The 19,461-nt window shown below is 40.4% G+C and overlaps 1 protein-coding gene across 1 annotated transcript in view; it reads right to left on the reverse strand.

Annotated features, from left to right (window-relative positions):
* The window catches only part of RAPGEF5 (Rap guanine nucleotide exchange factor 5), a 603,491-nt gene that overhangs the window by 402,736 nt on the left and 181,294 nt on the right, over positions 1-19,461 (reverse strand). The window contains exon 3 of the mRNA XM_053714138.1: positions 5,251-5,357. Coding sequence (XP_053570113.1) covers positions 5,251-5,357 — 107 coding nt within the window. The remainder of the gene's footprint in view (positions 1-5,250; positions 5,358-19,461) is intronic.

The raw sequence follows: 19,461 nt of genomic DNA on the forward strand, positions 1-19,461 counted from the left end.
ATAACAAATAGACAGAAACTGTGAGCACCCACCCACAGACAAATCTGAACACTTTAAATCATGAATAAGGAACTCAGAGTTCCTCCCTGAAGGACGATGTAAGCTACAGAGGCTATGGTTTCTGACTGAAACCCAATAAACTGGGTTAAAGACAACTGAAGCCAAAACATCAGGGCATTGCAACTTGCTCTCAACTCTAAATGATGAAGGGGAGAATAGACCTCCTATGACCAAGACCCTGCACCTTCAATGAGTCCTAGACTCCTCCCCAGTCCAGCAGGTTGGCGGCCGCAGTCCCAAACGCTCAGTAAGGACTCCGAAGCATGAGTCCTGAGACCGAAGATCCAATTAAAACCCCATAGGAAGAGGCCCTAGTTGACTGACCTATAGTCTCTGAGACAAGCATTATTCCACTATCTGAGTATGCACAACTGCAAATCTCACATACGGTATCGAGCAAGGGAAGATGTCCATGGAAGCCACCATCAGACCAATCACCTCCATACCCTGAGCCACTGAATGCCAAACAGTAGACTGAAGAGAGAGGCAAGAGAAAGGAATTTGACTCTTCTGACCTCCGTCAGACAGAATCTTAACGATAGGGAATCAATTATAGTCCCTAAGCACACTCCCCTTGAAGCTGAGACAAAGAAGCTCCCTTCCAGCTCCACCTTCTTGCAGAAAGATGGGGCCTGAACTAATAGAGCGTCCAGGAAGGACGCCCCTGCAATCCCGGTAACCGAATTACAGCCCATAAAGAGAAAACACTGGAAACTGTGGCAAAGCCATAGTTGAACCACAAACAGAATTATTTTGTCCGGAAGGGCCAAACTAAAAAATCTTTAATTGAAAATGGAACCCGATAGTATATATCCTTAAAGACTAGGGTCGCTATAAACTGACCCTCTTGCACCAAGAAGAATGGAGCAAATAGTCTCCGTCCTGAAAGACGGCACTCTGAAAAACTTGGTCAGACATTTACTGACTAAATTAGGAGGAAAAGATCCCTCTTTTTTTTCAAACAAAATGAAAAAGAAACTAACCCCTGTTCCGAAACTGGAACATTACTCCCAGGGTGGAAGATCCTTTCCACTGTCCGCCTGCAAGGTAAGCAAGTTAGCCCCCTAGCTACTGAACACATTTCCAGAACGCCCTTCCTCTTATCTGGACTACAGATAATCTTGGGACGTGCAAAATAGACTGCCCCTCTAAGGGCAAACGCTTCATGCTGATAAGAGCAAACTGCGGGTTTCTTTAATTACTACTCCCTGATCCAAGACTGACTAGGTATCCAAGAGGACTTGAACTGCTACTGCTTGGAAGACAAAGGGGAAGCCGAAGTTACAAAGGAAGTAACAGTATAAAAAAGTGGCATAACTGCCCTTATGTCCTGGATATCCTCACTGAGTCCTCCAAATAAAATCAGACAAAGCGTCGAACCAAAAAGATGCCACACTTGTCCAAAAAGGCTTCCATCCTTACAAGAGCATCTATACTTTATATGGATTGTAGATCTCTTAACCAAAATAGCAATGGCACCTACTACTTTAAACATCATGAACCATGACATTCAAAGGAGACAGCTTACCTGAGAAAATTCTCCTATCACAGTAGGAAACAGGAAAAAAATTTCAGAGATGAATCCTAGTATACGTTAAATGTACTAGATTTTGAGGATCTACCACGACAGGGGAGCCGAGGTTTATCCAGTAGCCAACCCCTCCTAAATAATACACAAGGGAGTTCAGGTTTGATCTGAAGAGAACTACTTCAGCACCAGATGAAGGAATTATACAGTCCGAAACCGAGCTTTTACCCTCTGTAAGCAAATAACTCCTCCAGGAGATTGAGAGGAACTGCAGGGCACTGCATGTGATGCCAGAGAAAACTTGGGACACAAAGGAGAAACTGTTCTGAACAGCATCATCCAAGGAGACATTGGGCTCAGAGGTTAACATATAAATATAAAATATATTACATTTTTGCCACAGCGACACCCCTGACCTGATAATATATCATAACTGTCAGGAAAAGAATGAGTGACAGCTGAATGTTGTAACTCAAGACATCCTAATTACATAGGAACAGAATTTGGTTGAATTAAAAAAAATGCCCATTAAACAGCCATAAGCCCACATAGGCTGGAAGAGCACAACAGATTTAACCCTATATAGGCTGGAGCACTATAGACTGAAAGTTTAATTAAAATAAAAAATAACATATAGAGTTAAAATATAGTGGCAGAATAATACAAAATATAATAATTTAACACGAGATAGAGCTTCCTGACTGTGTGATTATAAGATGAATAAAGCACTTAAGCCAGCTAGTGTCTGAACGGCAGTTGAACGATCACTAACTACACGCAGCAACAGCTGCGATAACGCTTCTTATTTTGACATGAACAGGTACCTTATAAAGACCTCTTACAACTTGCCCTGTATGAGCCCTCCAGAGAAATCTCACTATCAACCCCTCGCTCCGTTTTTAAGGAGACAAGGGGGCGTGGCCAACTACAGGCTCAGAAGGAGAGCTGAAAATGGCGATTCCCCACCACAACTAAGGAAGAAGGCGGAATTTAACTAACTAAATACACAAGCAGACAGAGATGCAGTGCACAGCTATAATTATCACGCACCTCATCCTGTCATAGCCGCCATTGGACCTGCTCCGGCAGCAGAAAAACAAAGTGCCATTTAAAATATTACACACAGTGATAATCTGAAGAAAACCCAACACTGCACCGCTCAGCATTAAAGAGTGTGCTCTCTAAGGGTAGCATTCTAGCAATTCATAGTAGTATTAAGTACCCTTAAAACAAATATACAGGGGATCAGGAAAAAACATGAGAAACACTGCACTCATTTTCCCCTAATGAGCCTTATACCATAAACAGGGAATACTTTATAAAGTATTACCCCTAGTCTCCTGTCACCAGTGCCTGCATCCTGCCCGAAATATCCTACCCCAGGATATATAGTGTCCAAAAATTGCAGTCTATTTTCTGAAGTGCAAGTCCCCCAAATTATAGAAGACTGAACACTTACCCGCATCTAGCCATCCGGCAGGAGGACAGCCTACCTAGCGTGAGAGGATGCACAGAGGCCTGTAGAAAAAAGAAAGACAGAGTAAACGTACTCAGGCTTTCTATACCAGGGCAGCAAAATGTTAGGAAAACGCCCACCTCACAAGTTCGCAACTGCTTAAAAACTACCACAGCCCTACTGAAGAGACTAACGTGGAGCACAGCTATACCCAAAAGTGATGGAAGGCAGAGCAATCCTGCCCTGACTTCAAAACAAAAAAATCTTGATAGAAGAAATCCTTAACAGACACCTAATTACTTCACCTCCTCTTTGCACTAGAGGCAAAGAGAATGACTGGGGGTTATGGGAAGGGAAGTGATACTTAACAGCTTTGTTGTGGTGCTCTTTGCCTCCTCCTGCTGGCCAGGAGTGATATTCCCAACAGTAATTAATGATGATCCGTGGACTCACCGTGTCATTAGCCCCAAGGCAGAACATGCAGTGATCTGAGATGTCATCGCACAAAATGCATCATGTCTGCAGAAAGATCAGGGCACATGCAGGAACTGTATGCACTTTAACTATGCAGCACTGCTGTACTTTAGACTATGCTCTTCAAACAGAGCTGTAATCTGGCTGCACTGTGTAATTGCATCTAGAGCTAAGTGCTGTTTGAAGTGAGCAGTCCATTGATTGTTGACTGGCTCTCAGATTTTTATATACCTGCCTCTTAGCCTTTCCCAGTCTGTAAGACATTCATATCAGCAATGCACCTTTTTAATTACTACATTTCTGCATGTCTGCAGCTAATTTGCAATGCAATTTTCAACTAGTGCACTATATTATAAAATTTTAAAAATTGCTTTATTCTTTAGTTAACCAACACATTGCAATTGAACTGCCTAATTTAAAATTGAATTTTATTTAAAGATGATATGCAGAACAATTTTTACTAAAAAAAATCTCACTGCAGAAAGTGAAAAAAGTTCTGCCTCTGGGGTCATTAGAAAGAAATTCAAAGTCTGTCCCAATTTCCCTTTCCTTGTATCGTGACAGCCATCAGCCAATCACAAAAACACTTATGTATACACTGTACACTATTGAACATGTTTAATAGGAGCTGGTGCCTTAACAAGTATACAAATAAAAATAATTTATAAATTTAAAAATAATGAACGCAAATTGGAAAGTTGTTGTTTTTTTTTAAATTGTATTCTCTATCTGAATCATTAAACTTTAATTTTCACTTTAGTATCCCTTTAATGACTGCCTTTCTTGGTTCCTGGGTTATGCCATCTCTAATGTTTCCAGAAAATTATGTACTTATAAATATTGTTTGAATTCTGAATTTCAAAATACAGATAACTATTAGCATTGTAACACCCCAAGTTTTATCTATTACTAAGTATTTTATACACAATCAAATAATATACAAACCAACAACTGCACCTCAAAATGATGTCTTTAAATTAAAAGCCAGCGAAGATTAACCTTAATAAAATCATTCTTTTCAAATCAGACAAAATGCAGCTTAAAGTGAATGTCAATTTTGATGCTAAAGTGCCCGGTTTTTAAAAATTTGATTAAAAACAGGGGCACTTGAATTCATCAAAATTTACATTTCACTCCTGTTAAGAAAAAAAAAAAAAACTTACCTTTTAAACTTGACAGCAGCTCCAGCTTCCCCCGGTCATCACAAGCCATTTTTGATGTCAGAAATGATGGATAGGTCATTTCCCCCCCCCCCCCCGGGGGAATCAGTGTCTGATTCAACACCGTGATTGGAGGAAGCCGGATTCCTCATTTTAGATCCAGGAAGAGGCTTTGCAATGGGTGGAGGAAGCTGGAGCTGCTGTGAAGTTTAAAAGGTAAGTTTTTTTTCACTACAGGAGTGAAATGTAAATTTTGATGAATTAAAGTGCCCCTGTTTTTAATTGAATTTTTAAAAACCCGGCACTTTAGCATCAAAATTGACAGTTACTGTAGACTCCTATGAAATGAAAGGTGCAGATCACTGTGGGCGCAAATAAATATATAAATACAGGGTGAAAATACGGTGTTTGGGATTAGATATCTGCAAAAGTTTGTAAATTGTTGTTTTAAGCAAATTTAAAAAAAACAAAACATTATGTACGTTTTAGAACATGCCATTATCTTTTAAATAGCTGTGTGCAAAGTGACAAATGACGCCTATTTATAGCAGATTATAGTGTATGGTACTTACCTACAGAGGCCAGTTAGGTACATGCGATCCCTAATTAAATCAGCTGCTTGGTTTCTCAGTGCATTTCTCAAAGCTTTTCCAGCACATGAAACACTCTCACTGTGGATCTAAACACAAAAACAGAAGGGTTAGCCGCATTGATTACCGACTTCTGTATTAGATTAAGTTGCACACTTCCAGTTTAAAGACATATTATATGTTCCTTATTACTTGCACATACAATTCATTATGTCATATCACTTAGTGATCATTAATGTGACCTAAAGTTATACCAGTCATTTTGTTGTTTGTCTGTTCTACCTATCAAAGATAAATCATTGTCTAGAAAACCACCATATTCTTGTATGCTCATAGAGGACTTAACATTTCTTATTTTTATTCTTTAAAATAAAAGATGGTATCAGCAGCCAAATATTCACTCATAATATTTTATTCTCCGCCCCCACATTTTATCAAAGCAATTTATCATCCCCACAAGTAAATATCAAACCTTTACTCATCTGATACTCCCATCATTTCTTCTCTTACGAATAGCAATTCGTACTCAATTCCTTATATTCCCCTATTCCCCTCTTAACTCTCCCATCCCAACACTCTCACCCATCCCAATACCCAAACTCATCTCTGAACATTTAATTTTTTAATCTCAGTCATCAGAAAGGAGTGTCAGCACTTAATAACTGCCACAAGAGGGCATTCCTCATTGCACTTATTGGTCTACCTTTGCGTTCACTTCATCTTCGAATGTATTTCTCCAAAAGACAGACAATATGAATGTCATATTTTGGATTAATTTAAAGGGATAGTCTAGTCAAAATTAAACTTTCATGATTCAGATAAAACATGCAATGTTAAGCAACTTTCTAATTTACTCCTATTATCAATTTTTCCTCGTTCTCTTGGTATCTTTATTTGAATGTAAGCTTACGAGTCGGCCCATTTTTGGTTCAGCACCTGGGTAGCACTTGCTGATTGGTTAGCCACCAATCAGAAATTGCTACTTAGGTTCTGAACCAAAAATGGTCCGGCTTCTATGCTTACAGTCTTGCTTTTTCAAATAAAGATACCAAGAGAATGAAGAAAGATTGGTAATAGGAGTAAATTAGTAAGTTGCTTAACATTGCATGCTCTATCTGAATCATGAAAGTTTAATTTTGACTAAACTATTATATATAATGCCTGTCTCTAAGCCCCTATAGAAAGCCTCTTACCACATGCTTTTTATTTGCTTTTCACAACAGGAGACTTCTAGTTCATGTGAACCATATAGATAACGTGTTCATGCAGAGTTATTTAAGATTTAGCACAACACAGTAGTAACTGCAAGTCAATAGATAATAAACTAAAAGTCTCTTGTTTAAAGTTATGGAATTGATTAACATAAAAAGGGATTTCAGCTAAATGAAGCCCAAAATTTAACAGTAAAGTAAAAATAAATTTTCATGATTCAGATACAGCAAGTTAAACAACTAATTTACTTCTGTTATCTAATTTATTTTGTTCTCTTGGTAAACTTTGTTGAAAAGGATACTTAGGTAGGCTCAGCAGCACCAAAGCATGACTGGAGCTAGCTGCTGACTGGTGTCTGTACATAAATGCCCTGGCACTGGCTCACCTAATGAGTTAAAAGGGACAGTCTACTCTACATTTTACTTCTGTGATTTACTTGTATCTAAGCCTCTGACAGACTTCCATTTTAGCCAATCAGTGTTGACTCATAAATAACTCCATGAGTGAGCACAATGTTATTTATTTTGCATAGATAAACTAGCACTCTCTAGCTGTAAAAAAATTGTCATAAATCAACTAAGACAAGAGGTGGGCTTCAAGGGCTTAGAAATTAGCATATGAGCCCACCTAGGTTTAGCCTTCAACAAAGAATGCTAAGAGAAAGTAAATTTGATGATAAAAGTTAATTGGAAAGTTGTTTAAAATTGCATGCCCTATCTGAATCATGAAAGTTTAATTGTGACTAGACTGTCTCTTTAACCCCTTAATGACCGGACCATTTTTCAATTTTCTTACCCTTAATGACAATGGCTATTTTTACATTTCTGCAGTGTTTGTGTTTAGCTGTAATTTTCCTCTTACTCATTTACTGTACCTACACATTATATACCTTTTTTCTCGCCATTAAATGGACTTTCTAAAGATACCATTATTTTCATCATGTCTTATAATTTACTAAAAAAATAATAATAAAATATGAGGAAAAAATGGAAAAAAAACACACTTTTTCTAACTTTGACCCCCAAAATCTGTTACACATCTACAATCACCAAAAAACACCCATGCTAAATAGTTTCTAAATTTTGTCCTGAGTTTAGAAATACCCAATGTTTACATGGTCTTTGCTTTTTTTGCAATTTATGGGGCAATAAATACAAGTAGCACTTCGCTATTTCCAAACCACTTTTTTTCAAAATTAGCGCTAGTTACATTGGAACCCTGATATCTGTCAGGAATACCTGAATATCCCTTGACATGTATATATATTTTTTTAGAAGACAACCCAAAGTATTGATCTAGGCCCATTTTGGTATATTTCATGCCACCATTTCACCGCCAAATGCGATCAAAAAAAAGTTCACTTTTTCACAATATTTGTCACAAACTTTAGGTTTCCCACTGAAATTATTTACAAACAGCTTCTGCAATTATGCCACAAATGGTTGTAAATGCTTCTCTGGGATCCCCTTTTTTCAGAAATAGCAGATTTATATGGCTTTGGGGTTGCTTTTTGGTAATTAGAAGGCCGCTAAATGCCGCTGCGCACCACACGTGTTTTATGCCCAGGAGTGTAGGGGTTAATTAGGGAGCTTGTAGGGAGCTTGTAGGGTTAATTTTAGCTTTAGTGTAGTGTAGTAGACAACCCCAAGTATTGATCTAGGCCCATTTTGGTATATTTTATGCCACCATTTCACCGCCAAATGCGAGCAAATAAAAAAAAAAACTTTACATTTTTCACAATTTTAGGTTTCTCACTGAAATTATTTACAAACAGCTTGTGCTATTATGGCAGAAATTGTTGTAAAAGCTTCTCTGGGATCCCCTTTGTTCAGAAATAGCAGACTTATATGGCTTTGGCGTTCCTTTTTGGTAATTAGAAGGCCGCTAAATGCTGCTGCGCACCACACGTTAATTATGCCCAGCAGTGAAGGGGTTAAATTAGGTAGCTTGTAGGGAGTTTGCAGGGTTAATTTTAGAGATCAGCCTCCCACCTGACACATCCCACCCCCTGATCCCTCCCAAACAGCTCTCTTCCCTCCCCCACCCCACAATTGTTCCCGCCATCTTAAGTACTGGCAGAAAGTGTGCCAGTACTAAATAAAGGAGTTTTTTTTTTTTTTTAAATAAAAATAATAAAATATTTTAGCTGTGATGGACCCCTGCCTTAGCCCCAACCTCCCTGATCCCCCCTCGAGCTCTCTAACCCTCTCCCCTACCTAATTACCGCCATCTTGGGTACTGGCAGCTGTCTGCCAATACCCAGTTTGGCCCCAAAAACCCCCCAAAAAGTATTTTTATTTTATTTTTAACTTTAAGACTATTTCTGTAGTGTAGCAGCCCCCCCCGATACCCCCACCCCCTCCCCCTCCCAGATCCTTTTATATTTCAAATTTGTTTTTTTTTCCTTTTTCTCCCTTTTTTGCCCTCATTCATTGGTGTCAGTGTGGATAATGTGTGCACGTGCACGCGCGCACCATGCACGCGCACCGTGAACACTCACATGCACGTGCACACTCATCCCCTCGTGCACGCGCACGCACATCGTGCACGCGCGCACGCACCTTCACACCCGGATAGTGGACACTGGCAGTCTGGCACTATCGCTACCGGTGTAGAGAGGGCCACAGAGTGGCTCTCTTTGCATCGGAGGCTTGTAAAGTGGTATTGCAGGATGCCTCCATATCGAGGCATCACTGCAATACCCTCAGAGCTGTTGGAAGCATTTGTGATGGCTTCCAGCACTCTGTTAGACAACTGACGTACCAGGTACGTCCATTGTCATTAACTGCTAGTTTTTGCATGACGTACCTGGTACGTCAGTTGTCATTAAGGGGTTAAGCTAGCTTCCAATAGTGCATTGCTGGTCCTTCAACAAAGAATACCAAGACAAAGAGGTAAACTTGATAACAAATGTAAAATGGAAAGTTTAAAAATGCATAGGTTTTATCTGAGTCACCAAAAAAAACAGAATTTATGCTTACCTGATAAATTACTTTCTCCAACGGTGTGTCCGGTCCACGGCGTCATCCTTACTTGTGGGATATTCTCTTCCCCAACAGGAAATGGCAAAGAGTCCCAGCAAAGCTGGTCACATGATCCCTCCTAGGCTCCGCCCACCCCAGTCATTCGACCGACGGACAGGAGGAAATATATATAGGAGAAACCATATGATACCGTGGTGACTGTAGTTAGAGAAAATAATTCATCAGACCTGATTAAAAAACCAGGGCGGGCCGTGGACCGGACACACCGTTGGAGAAAGTAATTTATCAGGTAAGCATAAATTCTGTTTTCTCCAACATTGGTGTGTCCGGTCCACGGCGTCATCCTTACTTGTGGGAACCAATACCAAAGCTTTAGGACACGGATGAAGGGAGGGAGCAAATCAGGTCACCTAAATGGAAGGCACCACGGCTTGCAAAACCTTTCTCCCAAAAATAGCCTCCGAAGAAGCAAAAGTATCAAATTTGTAAAATTTGGCAAAAGTGTGCAGTGAAGACCAAGTCGCTGCCTTACATATCTGGTCAACAGAAGCCTCGTTCTTGAAGGCCCATGTGGAAGCCACAGCCCTAGTGGAGTGAGCTGTGATTCTTTCAGGAGGCTGCCATCCGGCAGTCTCATAAGCCAATCGGATAATGCTTTTAAGCCAAAAGGAAAGAGAAGTAGAAGTCGCTTTTTGACCTCTCCTTTTACCAGAATAAACAACAAACAAGGAAGATGTTTGTCTGAAATCTTTAGTAGCCTCTAAATAGAATTTTAGAGCACGGACTACGTCCTAATTGTGTAACATACGTTCCTTCTTTGAAACTGGATTCGGACACAAAGAAGGTACAACTATCTCCTGGTTAATATTTTTGTTGGAAACAACTTTCGGAAGAAAACCAGGCTTAGTACGCAAAACCACCTTATCTGTATGGAACACCAGATAGGGCGGAGAACACTGCAGAGCAGATAACTCTGAAACTCTTCTAGCAGAAGAAATTGCAACCAAAAACAAAACTTTCCAAGATAATAACTTAATATCTACGGAATGTAAGGGTTCAAACGGAACCCCTTGAAGAACTGAAAGAACTAGATTTAGACTCCAGGGAGGAGTCAAAGGTCTGTAAACAGGCTTGATCCTAACCAGAGCCTGAACAAATGCTTGAACATCTGGCACAGCTGCCAGTCTTTTGTGAAGTAAAACAGATAAAGCAGAGATCTGTCCCTTCAGAGAACTTGCAGATAATCCTTTCTCCAAACCTTCTTGTAGAAAGGATAGAATCTTAGGAATTTTTATTTTGTTCCATGGGAATCCTTTAGATTCACACCAACAGATATATTTTTTCCATATTTTATGGTAAATTTTTCTAGTTACAGGCTTTCTAGCCTGAATCAGAGTATCTATTACAGAATCTGAAAACCCACGCTTTGATAAAATCAAGCGTTCAATCTCCAAGCCGTCAGTTGGAGGGAAACCAGATTCGGATGTTCGAATGGACCCTGAACAAGAAGGTCCTGTCTCAAAGGTAGCTTCCATGGTGGAGCCGATGACATATTCACCAGGTCTGCATACCAAGTCCTGCGTGGCCACGCAGGAGCTATCAAGATCACCGAGGCCCTCTCCTGATTGATCCTGGCTACCAGCCTGGGGATGAGAGGAAACGGTGGGAATACATAAGCTAGGTTGAAGGTCCAAGGTGCTACTAGTGCATCTACTAGGGTCGCCTTGGGATCCCTGGATCTGGACCCGTAGCAAGGAACCTTGAAGTTCTGACGAGACGCCATCAGATCGATGTCTGGAATGCCCCATAATTGAGTTATTTGGGCAAAGATTTCCGGATGGAGTTCCCACTCCCCCGGATGGAATGTCTGACGACTCAGAAAATCTGCTTCCCAATTTTCCACTCCTGGGATGTGGATCGCAGACAAGTGGCAGGAGTGATCCTCCGCCCATTGAATTATCTTGGTCACTTCTTTCATCGCCAGGGAAGTCCTTGTTCCCCCCTGATGATTGATATATGCAACGGTCGTCATGTTGTCTGACTGAAACCTTATGAATTTGGCCTTTGCTAGTTGAGGCCAAGCTCTGAGAGCATTGAATATCGCTCTCAGTTCCAGAATGTTTATCGGGAGAAGAGACTCTTCCCGAGACCATAGACCCTGAGCTTTCAGGGATTCCCAGACCGCGCCCCAGCCCACTAGGCTGGCGTCGGTCGTGACAATGACCCACTCTGGTCTGCGGAAGCTCATTCCCTGTGACAGATTGTCCAGGGTCAGCCACCAACGGAGTGAATCTCTGGTCTTTTGATCTACTTGAATCGTCGGAGACAAGTCTGTATAATCCCCATTCCACTGTCTGAGCATGCACAGTTGTAATGGTCTTAGATGAATTCGTGCAAAAGGAACTATGTCCATTGTTGCAACCATCAATCCTATTACTTCCATGCACTGCGCTATGGAAGGACGAGGAACAGAATGAAGTACTTGACAAGAGCTTAGAAGTTTTGATTTTATGACCTCTGTCAGAAAAATCCTCATTTCTAAGGAATCTATTATTGTTCCCAAGAAGGGAACTCTTGTTGAAGGGGACAGAGAACTTTTTTCTTTGTTCACCTTCCATCTGTGAGATCTGAGAAAGGCTAGGACGATGTCCGTATGAGCCTTTGCTTTTGACAGGGACGACGCTTGAATCAGGATGTCGTCCAAGTAAGGTACTACTGCAATGCCCCTTGGTCTTAGAACCGCTAGAAGGGACCCTAGTACCTTTGTGAAAATCCTTGGAGCAGTGGCTAATCCAAATGGAAGTGCCACAAACTGGTAATGCTTGTCCAGAAAAGCGAACCTTAGGAACTGATGATGTTCCTTGTGGATAGGAATATGTAGGTACGCATCCTTTAAATCCACGGTAGTCATAAATTGATTTTCCTGGATAGTAGGTAGGATCGTTCGAATAGTTTCCATTTTGAACGATGGTACCCTGAGAAATTTGTTTAGGATCTTTAGATCCAAAATTGGTCTGAATGTTCCCTCTTTTTTGGGAACTATGAACAGATTGGAATAAAATCCCATTCCTTGTTCTCTTATTGGAACTGGATGTATCACTCCCATCTTTAACAGGTCTTCTACACAATGTAAGAATGCCTGTCTCTTTATTTGGTTTGAAGATAATTGAGACCTGTGGAACCTTCCCCTTGGGGGTAGTTCCTTGAATTCCAGGAGATAACCTTGAGAAACTATTTCTAGCGCCCAAGGATCCTGAACATCTCTTGCCCAAGCCTGAGCAAAGAGAGAAAGTCTGCCCCCCACTAGATCCGGTCCCGGATCGGGGGCTATCCCTTCATGCTGTTTTGGTAGCAGTGGTAGGCTTCTTGGCCTGCTTACCCTTGTTCCAGCCTTGCATTGGTTTCCAGGCTGGTTTGGGTTGTGAAGTATTACCCTCTTGCTTAGAGGATACAGAATTAGAGACTGGTCCGTTGCTGCGAAAGGGACGAAAATTAGGCTTATTATTAGCCTTAAAAGACCTATCCTGTGGGAGGGCGTGGCCCTTTCCCCCAGTGATGTCTGAAATAATCTCTTTCAAATCAGGTCCAAATAATGTTTTACCTTTGAAAGGAATGTTAAGCAATTTTGTCTTGGAAGACACATCCGCTGACCAAGACTTTAGCCAAAGCACTCTGCGCGCCACGACAGCAAACCCTGAATTTTTCGCCGCTAATCTAGCTAATTGCAAAGCGGCATCTAAAACAAAAGAGTTAGCCAATTTAAGTGCTTGAACTCTGTCCATAACCTCCTCATACGAAGATTCTTTACTGAGCGATTTTTCTAGTTCCTCGAACCAGAAACACGCTGCCGTAGTGACAGGAACAATGCATGAAATTGGTTGTAGAAGGTAACCTTGCTGTACAAAAATCTTTTTAAGCAAACCCTCTAATTTCTTATCCATAGGATCTTTGAAAGCACAACTATCTTCGATAGGAATAGTAGTGCGTTTGTTTAGAGTAGAAACCGCCCCCTCGACCTTGGGGACTGTCTGCCATAAGTCCTTTCTGGGGTCGACTATAGGAAATAATTTCTTAAATATAGGGGGGGGGACAAAAGGTATGCCGGGCCTTACCCACTCTTTATTTACTATGTCCGCCACCCGCTTGGGTATAGGAAAAGCGTCGGGGGGCACCGGAACCTCTAGGAACTTGTCCATCTTACATAATTTCTCTGGAATGACCAAATTGTCACAATCATCCAGAGTAGATAACACCTCCTTAAGCAGTGCGCGGAGATGTTCTAATTTAAATTTAAATGTCACAACATCAGGTTCAGCTTGATGAGAAATTTTTCCTGAATCTGAAATTTCTCCATCAGACAAAACCTCCCTCATGGCCCCTTGAGATTGGTGTGAGGGTATGTCAGAACAGTTATCATCAGCGTCCTCTTGCTCTTCAGTGTTTAAAACAGAGCAATCGCGCTTTCTCTGATAAGTAGGCATTTTGGATAAAAGATTTGCTATGGAGTTATCCATTACAGCCGTTAATTGTTGCATGGTAATAAGTATTGGCGCACTAGATGTACTAGGGGCCTCCTGTGTGGGCATAACTGGTGTAGACACAGTAGGGGATGATGTAGTATCATGTTTACTCCCCTCATTTGAGGAATCATCTTGGGCAATATCATTATCTGTTGCATTACTGTCCTTACTTTGTTTGGACACTATGGCACAATTATCACATAAATTTAAATGGGGAGACACATTGGCTTTCATACATATAGAACATAGCTTATCTGATGGTACAGACATGTTAAACAGGCTTAAACTTGTCAACAAAGCACAAAAAACGTTTTAAAATAAAACCGTTACTGTCACTTTAAATTTCAAACTGAAAACACTTTTTTACTGAATATGTGAAAAAGTATGAAGGAATTGTTCAAAATTCACCAAAATTTCACCACAGTGTCTTAAAGCATTAAAAGTATTGCACACCAAATTTCAGAGCTTTAACCCTTAAATTAACGGAACCGGAGCCGTTTTTACATTTAACCCCTATACAGTCCCAGAATGAGGCTCTGTCTATAACTAGAAAGGCCCCCATCTGAAAAAGGTGTCCAACACAGTGCCTGCCGTTTTTCTAAACATTCCCCAAGATTATAATACCAATAATTAGTTAGAATCTGCATAATATGCCTAGTAAAGCAATTGTTTTAGCCCAGAAAAATGTCTACCAGTTTTTAAGCCCTTTTTGAAGCCCTTTATTCTTTTATGTTTAACTAAGAAAATGGCTTACCGGTCCCCATGAGGGGAAATGACAGCCTTCCAGCATTACATGGTCTTGTTAGAAATATGGCTAGTCATACCTTAAGCAGAAAAGACTGCTAACTGTTTCCCCCAACTGAAGTTACTTCATCTCAACAGTCCTGTGTGGAAACAGCAATCGATTTCAGTTACTGTCTGCTAAAATCATCTTCCTCTTACAAACAGAAATCTTCATACTTTTCTGTTTCAGAGTAAATAGTACATACCAGCACTATTTTAAAATAACAAACACTTGATAGAAGAATAAAACTACATTTAAACACCAAAAAACTCTTAACCATCTCCGTGGAGATGTTGCCTGTGCAACGGCAAAGAGAATGACTGGGGTGGGCGGAGTCTAGGAGGGATCATGTGACCAGCTTTGCTGGGACTCTTTGCCATTTCCTGTTGGGGAAGAGAATATCCCACAAGTAAGGATGACGCCGTGGACCGGACACACCAATGTTGGAGAAAAAGGTTTGTTTTTCATGCCCCTTTGAAGTATACAAGATATGTGCATGTTTTTAAATACCAATTTATTAATAACGTTTCACTTTTGAATGTAATACGGTTTCAGCTAAAGCAAGAGCATCCATTTGCAATAGTTGGTGAAGCTACACTATGGGGTCGATTTATCAAGCTGCGGCGGACGCGCTGCAGCTCGTCTCTCGCAGGCTGAATTCTGCTGCTGGAATTCAGCATTGCACAAGAATCAAACGTTGCACTCTTGTGCAATGCTGCCTCCTGCCTGTGCACAGCCAATCACATACGGGTAGCAGCTGTCAATCTCCCCGGTCGGATGAGACCGGGGAGATTGAAATTCGCCACCTAAGAGGTGGCGAAATGTAAGAGAAGCAGCGGTCTGATGGCCGCTGCTTGTTAAATACAGACTGCAGGTTCTCTTGTGAGAACCTGCAGCCGTAGGCAGGCGAAGGGCTTGATAAATCAACCCCTAAATATCCAAAACCATAGTTTTAAATAGATCAGCTGCTGATACTTTAGTTTCTGCTACCCTGAAGCATGATTTGTGGTCTAAAGCCCCGGAGACCCATACACACTGCCCTTGACAAGTCTTTACAATAGGCTAATCAATCCACCCGACTATGCAGATCTTTCACTGGACTAAACCAATTCTACCTTCTTGCCGACTCAGATTTTAAACATTCCATAGTTATGGCACTAGTACGTTTTTCTTGTCTTAGCTCTGAAAGCACTTTTCTTAATTGGACTTTTGATTTGGAGAAATAAAAATAAGATCTCATATTCTATATGGAATCTAAGCATTACTTTTGGAAGTTTGGACATAATTATTACAATATGACTGTATTCTGATTGATGATAATGCATCACACAATATGCTACAAGTTTTTTTTGGGTGAAAATTCTGCACACGCCAAAAAAAAAGAAAAAAGGAAGAAGTAATCCTTGAAGCCAAATTCCAGAAATACCTCTCTTAATTAATAAAGACAACATCAAAGTATCCATAAGTGTAGGTAGTCGAGCCAGAGGCAAGAAAAAGGCACACTACTGGAACTATAAATATACAAAAAAACCTGCTAAAAAACATCTAAATGGCTAAATATATTATATAAATCATGCATGGAGTTTCAGCAGCTTTCCCCACCGGTAGGTTGCTGATAATGAGATCAAGTAATTGGTCTTACTGTACTCCTCTTTCCGATCTCCCATTCACACATCATAAGCAACATTGCTTTGTGTTACTGACCAACAAACATGGAGGAGGAAACGTGATGGTCTGGGGCTCTTTTGCTGGATCCAGAGTCAGCGTGGCACCCTGAACCAAAACTACTACCACAGCATTTTGCAGTGCCATCCAATACCCTCCGGTTTATGCCTAGTTGATAACAACCCAAAACATACCTGCAGGCTGTGTCAGAACTACCTTAGAAGAAAAGAACAAAATAGTAGGCTTCAAATCATGGAATGGCCAGCACAATCTCCAGACTTAAACCCCATTGAGCTGGTTTGGGATGAACTGGACAGAAGGGTTAATGCAAAGCAACCTACAAGTGCAACACATTTGTGGGAACTTCTGCAACAGTGTTGGGAAGAACTTTCCAAACAATATTTGATTTCCATTGTAGAAAGAATGCCACCAGTGTGTTCGGCTGTTATATCTGCAAAAGGTGGCTACTTTAATGAGTTAAAAATGTAGAGTACATTTTGTTAAAAAAAATTATTCCATGATTTATTTTTATGTCCAATTGTTTATTTGTTCTATGATTTATTTACAGAGTACATTGAGACATTAAACTGCATACATTTTATTAAAAACTGGAAAAATTAAGGTGTTCCAAAACTTTTGACTGGTAGTGTATATTATTTAGTAAAGCAACATTAAAAACAAACAAACACACAACTGTAATACATATTAAAATGCTCTTTTAGAAAAAAACAACAACAAAGAAAAACATGACTTTAATGTCCCTTTAAAGGGACAGTCTACTTGGAAATTCTTATTGTGTAAAAAGATAGATAATCCCTTTATTACCCTTTCTCCAGTTGTGCATAACCAACATGGTTAAAATAATATAGATTTTACCTATATGATTACCTGTATCTAAGCCACTGCAGACTGCCCCTTATCTCAGTGCTTTTCACAATCTTGCAGTTTAGCCAATCATTGCTGGTTCTTGTAAAACCATTATCATTCGTGAGCACAATGTTATTTGTATGGCACACATGAACTAGCACTGTCTGGGTGGGCAATTATCTCCAATTATCTACATCTCCCATAATGCTCTTTCAGCCATAATGCTGGCAAAGCATCATGGGAGATGTAGTCCATAACATCAGGAAGGTCGATAGTTGCTCACCCCTGGTCTAGCTAGCTGTGCAAGATTTAAAAATCTCTGAGATAAGGGGCTGCCTGTTGAGGCTAAGAAACAGGCAAACTTAGAGGTTATAAAGTATATTAATAAAACAATGTTTGCTGTGCAAAGCTGGAGAATGGATATTAAAGGGGTCATCTATATTTTAAAACAATAAAAAAAACTCAAGTGGACTGTCACTATAGTAAAAGAAAAGAAAAAAAGTAATCGAATGACTGAGATCAGTGCCTGAAGTGATAATTTGAGCAAATTCGTCTACAATACCAGTCTGTGAGGGAATGTACTATTATAAGCAGACAAGAATAACAAAATTGATGCTTACCTGATAAATGTATTTCTTTCCGGATATGGCGAGTCCACAACGTCATCAATTACTAGTGGGAATATCTCTCCTGTCCAGCAGGAGTCGGCAAAGAGCATCACAGCAAAGCTGTTAAATATCACTCCCCTTCCCATAATCCCCAGTCATTCAACCGAAGGGAAATGGAAAAAGGAATAACACAAAGGTGTGGAAGTGCCTAAAGTTTAATCAAAAATAACTGTCTTAAATATAAGGGTGGGGTCGTGAACTCACCATATCCAGAAATAAATTTATCATCAGGTAAGCATAAATGTTGTTTTCTTTCCTAAGATATGGTGAGTCCACGTCATCAGTTACTAGTGGGAACCAATGAGGACACAGATGACTAGGGAGGGAAAAAGACAGGTGGACCTAAACAGAAGGCACCACCGCTTGAAGAACCTTCCTCCCAAAAGAGGCCTCAGCTGAGGCAAAAGTATGAAATTTATAAAATTTTGAAAAAAATGTGCAGAGAGGAACAAGTTGCAGCCTTGTAAATCTGTTCCACAGAAGCTTCATTTTTTAAAGCCCAAGAAGACGAGACAGCCCTAGTGGAATGAGCTGTAACTCTCTCAGGAGGCTGCTGTCCAGCAGTCTCATAAGCAAAACGAATCATACTTTTCAACCAAAAGGAAAGAGAAGTAGCAGTAGCCTTCTGACCCTTACGCTTTCCCCAGAAACAAGCAAAAAGGGCAGAAGACTGGAGAAAATCCTTAGTCGCCAGTAAACAGAATTTTAAAGCACGCACTACATCCAAGTTGTGCAACAGACGCTCCTTATGAGGAGGAGGATTGGGACAAAGAGAAGGAACAATAATTTCCTGATTAATATTCCTAACTGAAACTACCTTAGGAAGAAAACCCAACCTAGTACGTAGGACCATCTTATCCGCATGAAAGATAAGGTAAGGAGAATCAAACTGCAAAGCAGAAAGTTCTGAAACTCTCCTCTCAGAAGAAATAGCAACAAGAAACAAAACCTTCCAAAATAATTTAATATCTATGGATTGCATTGGCTCAAACTGAGCCTGTGCAAAACCTTAAGAACAAGGTTAAGACTCTAAGGAGGAGTAACCCACTTAAACACAGGCATGATTCTGACCAAGCCCTGACAAAAGGATTGAACATCGGGACAGAATAGATAAAGCAGAAATCTGACCTTTCAGAGTTCTGACTGACAACCCCTTCTCAAGACCTTCCTGGAGAAAAGAAAAAAATTCTAGGAATCCTAACCCTACTCCAAGAGTAGCCCATAGATTCACACCAATGAAGGCATTTACCCATTCCTTATGGTAAATTTACAGTAACAGGCTTGCAAGCTTGAATTATGGTCTCAATGACCGACTCAGAAAAACCACGCTTAGACAAAACTTAGAGTTCAATCTCCAACCAGTCAGTTTCAGAGAAACGATTTTTGGATGGAAGAAAGGACCCTGAGTTAGAAGATCCTTCCTCAGAGGCAACCTCCAAGGAGGCAGAGATGACATCTTCACTAGGTCTACATACCAGATCCTGCTTGGCAAT

Source organism: Bombina bombina, chromosome 5 (genome assembly GCF_027579735.1).
Source record: "Bombina bombina isolate aBomBom1 chromosome 5, aBomBom1.pri, whole genome shotgun sequence".
NCBI lineage: Eukaryota > Metazoa > Chordata > Amphibia > Anura > Bombinatoridae > Bombina > Bombina bombina.